We start from the raw sequence: 12,739 nt of genomic DNA on the forward strand, positions 1-12,739 counted from the left end.
ATTTGCTCCAGACAGAGCCTGATAAGCAATGCCACATTCTGGGTCTGTTCATTCGAATTTTCAAAGTGAAGAACTTTTCTCCAGTGTTGGCTACTTTTGTTCTTGTCTCCTCTTCATACCTCCACCTCCTGTCACCAACTGCCCCCTTCCCAAGGTGCTCACTTGCCCCTTCGGCAGCATCCCCACGGGAGCCCTCCAGGACTGCAGGGACAAGCGAAACACTGCAATAGATGGTAACGCAAATAAAGACTGCGGCTCTAATTACAAGAGAGAAACGTGTTTAAAATTAGAACCAAGCATCGTAAACAAATCTAAATCCTGCAGGGAAGATGTGTGGGGGGCTTCTCGTGGGTTTTGAAAGTGGAAGTCAATTTGCTTCAGTCATTTCTCATGTTCGCTGAGCCCAGCTCTCTCCCTCGAGAAAGACCTTTCAAGAAAGTTTCGTTTCTCTGCGAGGTGTTGGTCCTGCAGCACTGTGCAGCCCTGCAGGCCACTGCCGCGCTGCCGACGTGGGTTGAGTTCACAGCTCTTCTTCTTTGTTTTTTTCCCCCTGTACACTGGTGTCACCGCTTGTTTACAGGAGCCCAGTTATTAATGTGTTGGATGCCCACATCAAAAGGCTTCCGAAACCTCCTGGAAACTGAAAAAGCCTCATTGTTAGAACCTGTGTTCAGTCTCGTTGGTAGATTTGAGTCTTTGAAATATGTGTGTTTGAGTACTAGTGCCTAGCTCAGCATTGGTGCTGGCTTTACATCATTTGTTAGTGGAAGCTTTCGTTTATCTTCAGTAGCAAGGAAGCTCTTCTCAGGCACTTTTACCTCAATTTTTGCTGATATGGCCAATTGCTTTAGCACAGCGGGGAAAAGGAAAAAAACAAATCATCAAAGTTCACTCTCTGGCTGCGAAATCTTGCAGAAATCATCACAAGTGACTGGGTACCCGAGCAGGGTGACTGCGAAACCTTATGGAAAATTCCTCGACTGCTGCAGGTTCGGGATGAAAACTTTCCAAGTGCAATTCAAATTCATTTCTCCATCCAGTCCCCCAAGGTAGCAATCCCCAAAGCTGCTGCTCTGGGCATGGTGGGGGCCGCTGCCTCGCAGGCACGGGGCGGTGGGCAGCTGGAACAAACTAGCCGGAGCTGCTCTTTAGCTGTGCTATGACACTGTAAAGACCTGAAATGTGCATTTCCCTTTGAGGAAGATGCCATTTATGATAACCAAAATATGAGTTCACGTTTTTATCAAAACCGGGTAAGCAAGTATTTAACCTTCAACACCCCCCACCCCCCTACACCGGTGACTAAATGAATGGTTTTCTGCAGAAGAGCTATGTCGGTGTACAAGATCCTCCACCACACTTTTCTCCTTCCACAAAGATGAATCTTAGAGGGGAAAAAAAAAAAAAAAAAAAAACCATAACACTTTTTGCCTTTTCTTATATCCTCTTTGGGTAAAATCCTAGCCTGGTGGCAGTCCTGCCACTGGTGAGTCATACGCATGACATTGCATCTGCTCTGTGAAGGCGGTGGCTGAGGCAGTGGCATTTTCTGTGACGTGCAGCCCTGCGCAGCCACGAGACGAGGACATCCAGCGAGGCCAGCATGAGCCCAGGGCCACTGCAGCAGCGGGGAGCTGCTCCCCGGGGACAACCGTGGCTCTGTTCCCTTTCCGATGCTGCCGGTAAATGGCAGAAGCATCTCCAGAGGGACAGGAGTTGACATCTCCACCCAGGAGATGCTTTAAGGCACGGTGCTCAGATGTCATCTCAGGGCGGTGTCACACCTCGGGGTGCTCTCCTGGAGCCCCCCTGAGGCAACGACAGCCCCAGGCCACCCCCTTTAGGGGTCGTGGTCAGCCCGGCTGGGGCTGCGTGCCCGTAGCCCAGGCTCTTCCAGGCATCTGTGGAAAAGCAGCTCTGGAGAAGTTAAACCTGGGGAAAGAAGTGTCCCTGGCAAAGCAGAGCATCTGCAGCGTTAAGCAGGGCGTTTCCATGCAGGGCTTTAGGATAGCAGCTTTGGATGGAGGAAAATTAAGGATTTAGTGCACATTTCTCACATCTTGAGCCCCTCTCCTGAGCCCTGCTGGGAGCGGGGCTGGGCAGGGCCCCTCTGCCAGCTCCCCACTGGGAATCCGGTCATCATCCTGGGGTCTGGCTCCGTGGGCTTGGGGCTTCGCTTGTCCCTGGCCGAGCAGGAGCTGCGCTGGGTGAGGCTGAGCCGTGCCCAGCCTGCCGCTCCCCGACAGGCGGTACTCAGAGCTCGATTTTCAGAATTATTAAAGTGGTTATGGTTAGAAACGTGACTGAGAAGAGGGCACATAATGTACCACACCTAGCAGCCGATTATTCCTCACAGAGCTCTTTCTGAGTCATTTGACAAGTTTACCGAGAAAAACAATTTTCTACTTTTGTCAGCAGCATTGCAGAGCTGCGGCTGAGCAAGCGGCGAGGCTGCTCTGATAACAGGTCCCTGGTTTCTGTCGATAATGAACTGCACTAATTAAGAGACAGAACAGCCAGATTTTCGGGAGGCCGGGACAGGGCATGGCAATACATTTCTACCACGAGCCGCAGCGTGCACCAGTGCAGAAGCTAACGGAAAGAGTGATGCCAAGGCAGGGACTGTCCTCAGGGCACCAGGCAAACCCCTGCCTTTTGGGAGGACCGGTCTGGATCAGCACTTGTTCAAATGAGACTTGAGAAGGGCTCCAGATTTGAGGGTCAGGTGGTTGCTTGACATTGAAACTGTTGGTTTTTGGGGGGATGAGAACCGCCCAGAGCTGCAGCACTGCTGCTGTTAATCGTCCCATCAGTGCCCTGCAGTACCTGAGGAATTACTCTCGTGCATAAAAAACGAGTCAAAATGTTTTCCTCTGCCTGTGGAAATCTTTTGGCAAAGGTCTTGGTTAGCTACAGTATCACCAAGAGAGATGGTAAATACTACCAGCTGCTTTTCTCAAATATTTTTGAGCCAGGTGGCTGATTTGGTTTTTATGGATCTTCTGCTGAAGCATGTCATGAGAGCTCCTCGAGCTGTTATTGTCACTGGTCTTTGCAATTAAGTCTGGATTATTTTTTTTTATTACAATTACTACAGGCATTTCTGTCATTCATGTTGTCTTTTTCTGGGGATCTGTGTACAAACCATTATCAGCTTCAGATCTGAAATGCTGGAGCACCTAAAGCTGCTGTGAAACATGAGTAATACAGCACAGAATGGCAAACCAAGAATGGTCTGCAAAGCATTATCAGATCTCCTTACAGAATGAAACTACATTGAGATGCACTGTTGAAACTGGTACCTTATCACTCTGAAATCCTTTACTGGAAATCTAGTGTTAGTGTGTGTGTGTGACCAGTTCTTGACAGCCAGATCAGGTTATGTTGATGATGGATGTTTTTTTCTAAGTTATTTTGTTGTTTGTTTATTGTTGGCGGGCCTTTTTTTTTTTTTTTTTTTTTTTTTTAGGTGAAACTAAAGCTTTTGGATATCTGAACAGCTGGTGGATCAGTGGTGTATCCCAGCGAGCAAGGCTCAGAAGTTGGCAGCATGTGGCAGGTACAAGGATGGCTCTCCAGGGGGATGCTGCAGCCCCTGGGAGCCTCCAGGCAGACCAGAGGCTGCTGGAAGGGGTGCTTTCCACTTTTATTAATAGCTTTGAGGCAAGCTAGTGATGTCCAGGGCTTGTCTTCTTACCTTTTAATCCCCTATCATGGTGTCAGCCAGCTAACAGCCAGCTACCAGTGCTGTGTGTTATTATGTCACGGCTACTTTTTGGGTGCCCCATCCCACCATGCCTGCCACGAAAGCCCCGGGGAGGAGCCCCCCACTTGCTGTGGGCAGCCTGGGAGGACAGGGGGGACAGGACCACGTCCCAGCGTGCAGCTGTACATGAAAGCCTTAATTATGCAAAGAACGCCTCAGGGAGTCAATTCCCAGCTGATCTCACCTGCGTTGTCATGCTGCCGTGGATCAGAAATCCCTATTCTTTTCCTCTTCCTTCCCAGAGCATATGAGACACGGCTTGCTGTTTTACTGAGGATGTTCTCCTGTTGCTGCAGCTGGCACGCAGATGAGAGCCTCTGTTACGCATCTGTGTGGGGAAAGCTGAGCTGAGGTGATTTGCTTCGACCAGGAGCTGGTCCAATACCTGCCAAAATCCTGCCGTGCTCTCAGCTGTGCCCCTTCTGCTCCAAAAGGCACATGCTGGGGACCCTGAGGGGTGCAGCACTGGCAATCAGACACCATCACTGTGCACGTACTTGAAAAAAACACAAAGAAAAGCTGTGGATCCAGTCCCCCACCCTCCAGCATCGTTGTTCTCTCACTCACTCTTGAGGCAAGGCTCATGTCACTGCTGCTGCTTTGTGAGTGGAAGCACAGCAAGGCCAAGGGACCCCCAGGTCCATGCTGAATATGTAGGGAAGCAAAGCCCTGAGGCCCCCTGTCCAACATCTCCCTCCTGTTCCCCTCTTACCCCATCATCTTCCCATCATCTGCTGGGCAAATTTTAACCCCTGACAGTTTCTTGCCTGCTGATGTTTGGTGACCTGCCTTTAGGGCATCAGTTACCAAAAAGGAAGACATTCAGTTACCAAAATGAAAAGAGAAATCCCTTCTTCTCATCTGCAATTTACATAATGAAGTAAGAACTCGCTGCCTCTTCCCTCATTTCCTCACCCGGGCTGGGTGTGCACCCGGCTGCCTGGGAAAGCTGCAGGGCCCTCGGGTGCCTCTTCCTCCGCTGCGAGCGCTCCTTTTGCTGCAATTCCGTGCAGCAGCTGGGAATTTGGGGAGGAAGGTGCAGATTACCAGCCACGTGCTGCCGAGCACTCCAACACCTCGGCAAGAGCAAATGCAACCTGCTGCAGATTTGGACCTGCCTTTTGGCTGTTTTCTTTGATAGTGCTAAGGCGCAGGGATGAAGGAGGCATGTTGGGTGCATTTGTGGTAATTTCAGCTGTATGCAATACTGTGACTAGCCTGGGCATAAAATCTATTTGCCTAGTGTTACTGCGATGATAGATATACTCTCAAGATTGAGCTTGGTTATCAATAAATTACTCATTCAGCAAAACTTGAAATAACAGCCCCCGTGCACAGGCTTTCACACACAAGACCTGCATTGCAACAGCCATGTTCAGGCTCCTGCTCTGCCCCAGAGCATCGTGGCTATTTTGTGGGGCTGCAGGGACACCTCTGCCCCCTCTGGTCCATCTGAGCATCCCTACTGGGTGCAGGGAGCCTGAGAAGTTTTTTGTTGTTTTTTTTTTTTTTTTTTTTTTTTTTTTTTTCACTGCTTATTTTTGTTTGCAGTCTGTACTTGGCTATGTCCAAAAGGATTACACAACCAACCAACCTAACCTCAGAGCCTGGTGAGCCCACCTGGGTTTTGCCCCCTTTGCCTGACAGCATGCCCCAGGCTGGCAAACCCTGCTCCCAGGGGACTGTCTGACCAAAAGGTCAGTGTGAGAATGCGCCAGCTCTGCTTGAGGACCTTGGCTGCACCATCAGGTTTTTCTCAGGTAACGCTCACAGCAGCATGAGGATGGATGGGCAAAGTCTTTGCCTGTGGGTAAAACTGCCCTGCTGCCGCTGGGCTGGTGGATTTTAAAGATTTGAGTGTAATTCGTCTCCTTCTGCATGGTGATAGCTTTGGTTTGTGCATAATGCTCACCTAAGTTACTGGTGTTCCTGAAAACCAAAGGACTTCTCGCAGCCCCGAGGTGGGAGCTGCTGTCCCAAAGCCCTGCCCTCTCGGACCCCAATGTCTCCAAACACCGGGCACACGCAGACGGAGGCAAGCATCTGCCCAACCCCACAGCAAGCCTGAGAGCAGGGTGTCCCAAAACCAGAGGATGAGGATCCCATGCACAAGGACAGCGGTGGAGAGCAGCTTCGGCAGCTTCCAGACTCCCACTGCATTTCCCAGTGCCCAGGTGGCATCGCCAGGACCGTGCCGGGGGACCCGCGGCCCCGAGCGCAGCGTGGCGGAGATGCCGCCCCCACCCCTCGGTCACGGCTTCCCAACCCCGGGCGGCAGCAATGCCAGGATTTCCCGCCTCCAGATGCGAGGGAAACACCTCTGGGTGAAAGAGTTGGAATTACAAAGGGAAATATATGCTGGGAAAAGCAAGAAAAGTCCCAAAAGTTAATCCGAGAGCTATTTCCTCCCCGTACCTGGATAAAAACGCATTCTTCGGAGCTCTCCAGGTCAGACGTTGACAAGACGGGTGAACTCGTGGCAAAGAAGGTAAGGTACTGGTTTTGTCCTTCTGCTGCACGTCCCTTTTATCTTCCAGTACTCCTCTGCCGAGCTGCTGTGAGGTTTTTGTTTATGAATAGCCTTTATTTTCAGTGCTAACAAAACCTACATTTGGAGTATTGGTGCTGTTTCAGAGAGAAAGCATTTTCCTTTGGGAACAGCCTTTGGGATCTGCTGCTTTCAGTCACACTTACCTTCAGTCCAGCTTCCCAGTAGACTTTTTAATACCTAATTTATCTGTTCTTATTTTTCTGCTGAAAAATTTGGAGAAGAGCTTTATCTATTTACATGCAACCTTTTACTGGCATTTTTTCCCCCTTCTTTCGGGATCTTTAGTAAATGCTTGTTCTTATATAATTTTTTTCTTTGGCACCTGGGGAAGAAAGAAGGAATAGTTAAGAGATAGCAATCGGTGTGTTGCTTTTAGACATACATACCTGTATGTGTACAACCAGTACTATACAAAATGTGTATATTTTCAGAAATATGGTTGTGTTATTTAGCTTATGGCATACACATACAAACGTACTTGTCAGATGTATTTTACAAATAAATTGTGATAAGGTGAGCAATGAATGTAAAACAATTTGTTGGAAATCTTAATGGATTTATTTTAGTAGAATTATTTTTCTTCTGTTTTTTTTTTTTTTTTTTTTTTTTTTTTTTTTTTTTTTTTTTTTTTTTAGAGGAGAGACATTGAGGAAACAGGCTTGAGCAGGTCTCCCCAGCAGCAGCATGAAGGGCTCCCACTTACTCCTCTGCCTCTGCTCCGTGACTTGCTGGTTGAGTCTGATGCCAGCAGCTGGGAACAAAATCTTCCACTTCGGACCCTGCAGGATTTCAATGAGTGTCACCGAGATCAGGTCTGGCTTCACTGCAATTAAAGCAAACATTGTAAGTATTGTCACAGGCTCCTAGGGAGCCGGGGATCTTTGTGGCCAGCAGTTCCCAAAGCCCTTCGTGGCCAGTGCATCCATCACCACATCTTCTCTTCCCATGCAGCAAGCCCGAGACCCCATCAGGACCCTGAGCATCCTGTCGCACCCGCAGTCCCTGCACAAGGTCAAGGTAGGCGCCCTTACCATGCCTCCACTTCTCTGACTAATTTTGACAAGCTCACTAACACCAGTTATAAAGCATGCCAGTTCAGAAGGGTTTGGGGAGTTGTGGTAGTGCGATTTCTAAATTCCTGCGAAACACATGCACTGACAGAAAGAGCACGTCAGGGAGGATAAAGTGATGCGGATCACGTATGTGAAAAGAGGTGGGTGTCCTGCCGCAGTTCCTGCGCGGTGTGGGCTCGCTGAGCTGGCTGCCTTTCTCTAGAAATGTGGGCAGCCGCTTGCTGGTACTGGCCCTGCTCCCGGTCCTTTCAGCTGGGCGGTGGTCATGGTGGCCCTTGGTTTCCTGAGAAATACAAACAAGGTCTTTGCAACTCACACTCCAAGTCACTAGACACGGGCCACTGCTTCTGGCCTATGATACCCAGCTACAAAATCAGCTGATTATTTTGGATCTGGAAAATCATCCTAAAATACCCGTCTATACGTATTATCAACACATGCCAAGCAGGGCTGGAAAAGCTTTCATGACACAAAGCATCACGCTGTCAGGTTCTGTGTTTAGCATCAGAGACGGCTTGGTATAGCTGTGGAGAGAAAGACTGATGACTACGGGTTTGTAGAACTCTGGAAGACTTCTTAACAGTAGAATTTATTACTTAAGTCTTCAGATCGATGCTGCATCATCCATAACCTCTTCAACTTCTACATGGACAAAGTCTTCAAGCACTGCCAGACTGAGGACTCATACATCAACCGGAAAATCAGCAGCATCGCCAACTCCTTCCTCAGCATCAAGAAGAAACTCGAGCAGTGTGTAAGTCTTGGTCGTTTCTAATGGTCATTTTCAGCCGTTAGTATCTGGTGTGTAAAAAACTTAAGTGCTTTATAAATTACAACATCTTTATTTATAAAAAAGGTTTTAAGAAGAATGTGAAGAGGTATGATATGAATAGTTCGTGTTTCCACTGATCTATTTGCCCATTCATCAGCCAGCTCCCATGGTAGCTTTCAAAAACTGTCTCTCTGTCCACCCAAGCGTCCTGAGCTGAAGTCTGATTGAAGGACCTGCAGCCTTCTGCTCAGCTGATCAAGATCTCTGTGTATACAGCAGTTTCCAGTATAACTAGAAAGTGATTTCATATATTTAAAAATGAACCCCCCTGTCTAATGAATTCATTTTTATTTTTCTAGCATAATCAAAATAAGTGCTTGTGTGGGCAGGAATCCACTGAGAAATTTAAGCAAATACTCGTGAACTACGAAGGGGTAAGTTGATGATTCTGTCCAGTAATTAATGCAGCCATCCAGTCTCCTTAGGCTCGGTGGTACTCACTGTCAGCCTGTTCCCTTGTATCCCTTCCAGCTGAATATCACATCTGCAGCAATTAAATCCCTGGGGGAGCTGGACATCCTTCTGGACTGGATGGAGAAATCTCGTTAGAGCGGGAGGCCAGAACCGCCCACTAACGAGGCTGCTGGCAGGTTGCAGCCCTTGGTGGTACGCAGGACAACAGCGCCCTGTCCCAGAGCAATCCCACTGACTGCAGCTGAAGTTGGATCAATCTCCTGGTGTTTTGCTACCCAGGTGAACAGGAAAATGTGTCAGCAGGGTCTTGCATTTAGATGGAAATACAGAGTTTGTTCGAACCAGCTTCTCACCCACATATCTGACTTCTATCAAAAGACACTTTACAAGGGAAAATTCTGGATTTCTCTTGCTTGCAGACATAAGCTATGATAATTTAATAAAAGTATTGTTTAAATTATAAACTCTTTGTATGTTCATGAGCGCCCGGTGTCTCGTAGGAACTGCTCTGACACAGCTGATGCTACGGACAGTGCCCACAAGCCTGGTTTCAGTCTTTTGAGACTGCTTCTGCTGCTGTGCTCTGGCTGAAAGTAGGTGCATTGTGTGAGAAAATAGGTCCTCACAGGTGCTGCAGGCCTAAGAAATCTGTGTTTTCTTTTCAGATGGTATTTTCTGCCTTATCAGTAGAAAAAAGTTTACCATGAAAAAAAAAAAAAAAAAGTTTACAATGTGGTTGCTGAATAGAAAAAAACTTATTGTGTGCATTATTGTAATTTACTGACACTCAGTAGCACATTTTGTGGAAGTCTGATGCACTTACTGTAAATAAACCCAATTTGAAACTGTGCTGAGTCTGTGTATGTCAAAATTTTGAGGAATTATGTTTCTAGTTGGTGAAACTGTCTGAGTTCACCGTGGTGTCCTTTTGTAGCAGATGCAGTCCCTGCTGGCAATGGCATGCATTCAGACGCGCACAAGAGCCTGTGAGCATGTCTCTACATGCTAGTGATTAAAAAAAAAAATGAAACAAGTAATGTTGGGTTATTTCTATTTGTAGGAGTTGTCAGCAAGTACGAGGCTTAGGAACTCTTCTTTCGTATATTTTCAAATGAAAGCAGACGTGTGTATTCCCCTGCGTTCGGGAGCGATCAGCCTGGGGGGGTCTGGCCAGGGCAGAAGCCCATGCGTGAGTGGATAAAGGCAGGGAGGGTGCTACCATCTGGGTGCCTCCGGGAGGCTCCTTCACAGCCTGTTGCTGTTTCAGAATGAGCTCCTTGTGCCCTCAAGGAGGAGCCAGCTCCTGCTTCGGCTTCACCCATTGCAGGCGGCACCTGGCCAAAGACTCCTGGATCACGCCAGCATCCCTGCATGAGGCCAGTGTCTGCCACATCCAGTGCCAGAAAAAGGAAGCAATGCAAAGGAGGAGGAGGAGGAGGAGAGCCCTCGTCTGTTCCCCAGACCATCCAGTCTTGAGACTTGACTGCGACCTGAGACCCAAACACTCGTCAGCATTTCCCTGCAGTGCATGTGCACGTTCTTCTTGCTGAGCAGGATTTGGTGATTCACTTGCAAAGAGCTCCTTAATTGCTCACTAACCTTGCTCAAATATTTGCTTATGCTGTTCAGGGCCTTTCTTCCCTTAATTTCCTTTCCCGTTACTAGGTTTTTGCAGTGTGACATTTGCCTTGGTGCCGGGGTGTGAATGGGTGAACACATGGCTCTCCCTGCTGTCAGTGCTCATGGAAGCTGATCTTTCAACATCAGCACCTCGAAGTCAGCCATTGAAGGATGACAGATATCTTCCATGTTCCACAACCTTCTATTAATGAGAAAATCTTATGAATGAAGTGGTGACACACAGCTCCTCACTAACCGAAGGAAATCAGCGGTGTCACTAACTGGTGAAGGAGCTGGGGCTGCTTGGTGATGTCCGTGAGGACCTCTCCATTGATCAGGGTGGGCTTTGGACTACAGCCTGGGGCAGGAGCTGGGTTCTGTTGCACATCCTCAGCCTGTGCTGTGACAATTACCATTATTTATCCAATTTCATTGACTTTGTAGCCTACACAGAGGGTCATGTGCCTCAAAGCATGCATGTTTTACCACCGACTGTTGACACTTCGCACCCCTTGCAAAGGCATGCAGTAAGTGAAGGATGGGCCCCTCATGCACTGAGGTGCAGGAGCAAGGGGGCAGCAGCTGGAAGCAGAGCACACAGTCATGGTCAGAGCTGGTGGGGAAGATGCTGCACCCACACTCTCTTTGCCTCCTTCACTACTCTGCGGGAGCTCAGCATCTCACTCCCGTGCAGGGGCAGCATCGTGCAGGAGGAGCAGTGCTGAGGAAAGGATGCCTGCAGGCAGGTGGAGGAGGAAGCTGCTTGGCGAAGGGAGAGAAAGTGGGGTTTTCTCCTCTTGGAAGTTTCGAAACCTTAGCATTCTCCTGCAGCTTTATTACTGCTCAGCCCCTGGGGACACTTTCCGAGTGCACGCCTTTCCTATTGCACCAGAATCATCCACTCACTTCCAGCAAGTGCAGGCAGGAGCAGACCTGTCCTGGCCCCTCTGCTTCTTGCAGCACCCGAGCCCCTTCCTAACATGCTACAGAGGGAATGCAGCCCAGTGTCTGGGGCAGATGAGCTAGAGCCGGGTATCTGAGCTCCTGTGATAGCGATTGCAGTGCTGGAGGGAGAACAGCCCTGCAAACCCAACTGTGGGGCTGGGAGGGGCAACACAGAAATAAATACCAGCCAACCTGTTGCCCTCCTGCTTGTCCTGAGCCAAAATCGTCTCAGCTCATATTCCAGGGAGGTCCATGATGCAGGAATAATTTGGCTATTGGGCTTTCATTCTTGATGAAAACTCGGTGTCTGTAGGGTAATGTGAACAACCACTGTCTGACCTTGATGATCTATTGTCCTGTTTTCACTTCAAAGTGTAGCTAATATTTTACTAAAGCAGAAATGGGTTCATGCTGTTACTGCAATGCTGTCGGCTTGGACTCTAGCCAGGATAAGGATCCTTATTCTTTATATTTTATGGTTTGCTGTCAGAGATGCACGCAGCCCAGACAGACTCAGGGAATTTAATTTGTCTGTGCTGTTTCTGCCCTTTCTCCTCTGTCCCTGTCTGCCTTTCATCAGCTGAGCAGGCACCACTCTGGCTCCTTCCTTGGGATGTGCAGAAACTCTCATGTTCAGGGAAAATGGTTTCTCTGCTTTGTCACAACTTCTTCATCTTTGCTGCTTCCCGAATCGCTTTATCTGTGGGGTATTCAGCTTTCTGTACCAGCACCTGACTGACAGACAGCAGTGCCTCAGCTATTGTTTTGAAAGCCATGCACTAATAAATAATTTTTCTCCGTTTGGTCACCCACTTTTGAGATTAAGACGAGGAGACAACATTTTTTTAAATTACAGCCATCATTGCTTTTGCCTGGACAAACATGAAACCATCTGAGGGCAGCAACCACCAATGCCTGTTGTCTCATCCGTTATACAGGCTGCTCAACAGGCCATCATATTAATTAATGCCATTCTGTGGTAAATTGCTGCTGTCAATGAAAATGCATACGAGGAGCATTACTCAGAATCTTTCCTACTCTTCTCCATTGCCCCTCACCTCTGTGGGGCTCAGACCCTCCTTTGCTGTTTGCAACCGCAGGTGTCAAAAATGCTGGAGAGAGCCAGAGCACAAGGAGGTGAAAGTCAGCCAAAGGAAAGGCACAGAGAGGGAGGGGAAATACTTCTTTGCAGATGCTCTTTACAGGCAGAGAGCGTGGGGATCTGGGCAGCAGCCCTGCAGCTCCTCCTGGTCCCGGGGCACTGGGGCTGCTGGGTGGCAGCTCTCAGCAGCACTTTTCATTTACAGGCTAAAGCAGACTGCACGCACTTGAAAAAATACAAACCAAACCAAACCAAAACCACACCAGTATATTTGTCACGTCAAACTTTGGACCCTGCTGCATTTGCTGTGGCATGATGGACTGATGATGGACCAGGGTGAGGAGCAAGCCCCTGCCCATGCGTGTCCTTGCTGTGACTCTTCAGAGGAGCTTTCCCCACACCCTGCCACAGAATGAGAGCCCGCCTGGTCTGCTGA

At 48.7% G+C, this 12,739-nt stretch overlaps 1 protein-coding gene and 1 long non-coding RNA gene across 3 annotated transcripts; one reads left to right on the forward strand and one right to left on the reverse strand.

Annotated features, from left to right (window-relative positions):
* Nucleotides 1-123: 123 nt before the first annotated feature.
* On the forward strand, nucleotides 124-9,486 carry LOC118178545 (interleukin-20-like). Of its 2 annotated transcripts, XM_035347146.1 has the most exons (7): nucleotides 124-233; nucleotides 5,318-6,254; nucleotides 6,953-7,160; nucleotides 7,269-7,334; nucleotides 7,992-8,144; nucleotides 8,522-8,596; nucleotides 8,694-9,486. In XM_035347146.1, exons 3-7 carry the CDS (start codon nucleotides 7,002-7,004, stop codon nucleotides 8,769-8,771), a joined length of 531 nt encoding a protein of 176 aa, XP_035203037.1. In that variant the 5' UTR covers nucleotides 124-233; nucleotides 5,318-6,254; nucleotides 6,953-7,001; the 3' UTR covers nucleotides 8,772-9,486. The 2 variants fall into 2 exon arrangements, with proteins under 2 accessions (XP_035203037.1, XP_035203038.1); XM_035347147.1 differs by lacking the exon at nucleotides 5,318-6,254.
* A 184-nt stretch (nucleotides 9,487-9,670) lies between these two features.
* LOC118178546 lies at nucleotides 9,671-12,422 on the reverse strand. Its single transcript, XR_004756187.1, has 2 exons — nucleotides 10,757-12,422; nucleotides 9,671-10,721 (listed from the first exon to the last, which is right to left on the reverse strand). It is a non-coding gene; the product is annotated as an uncharacterized LOC118178546 (long non-coding RNA).
* Nucleotides 12,423-12,739: the final 317 nt, after the last annotated feature.

The sequence above is a fragment of the Oxyura jamaicensis genome, chromosome 26 (assembly GCF_011077185.1).
Source record: "Oxyura jamaicensis isolate SHBP4307 breed ruddy duck chromosome 26, BPBGC_Ojam_1.0, whole genome shotgun sequence".
Lineage (NCBI taxonomy): Eukaryota > Metazoa > Chordata > Aves > Anseriformes > Anatidae > Oxyura > Oxyura jamaicensis.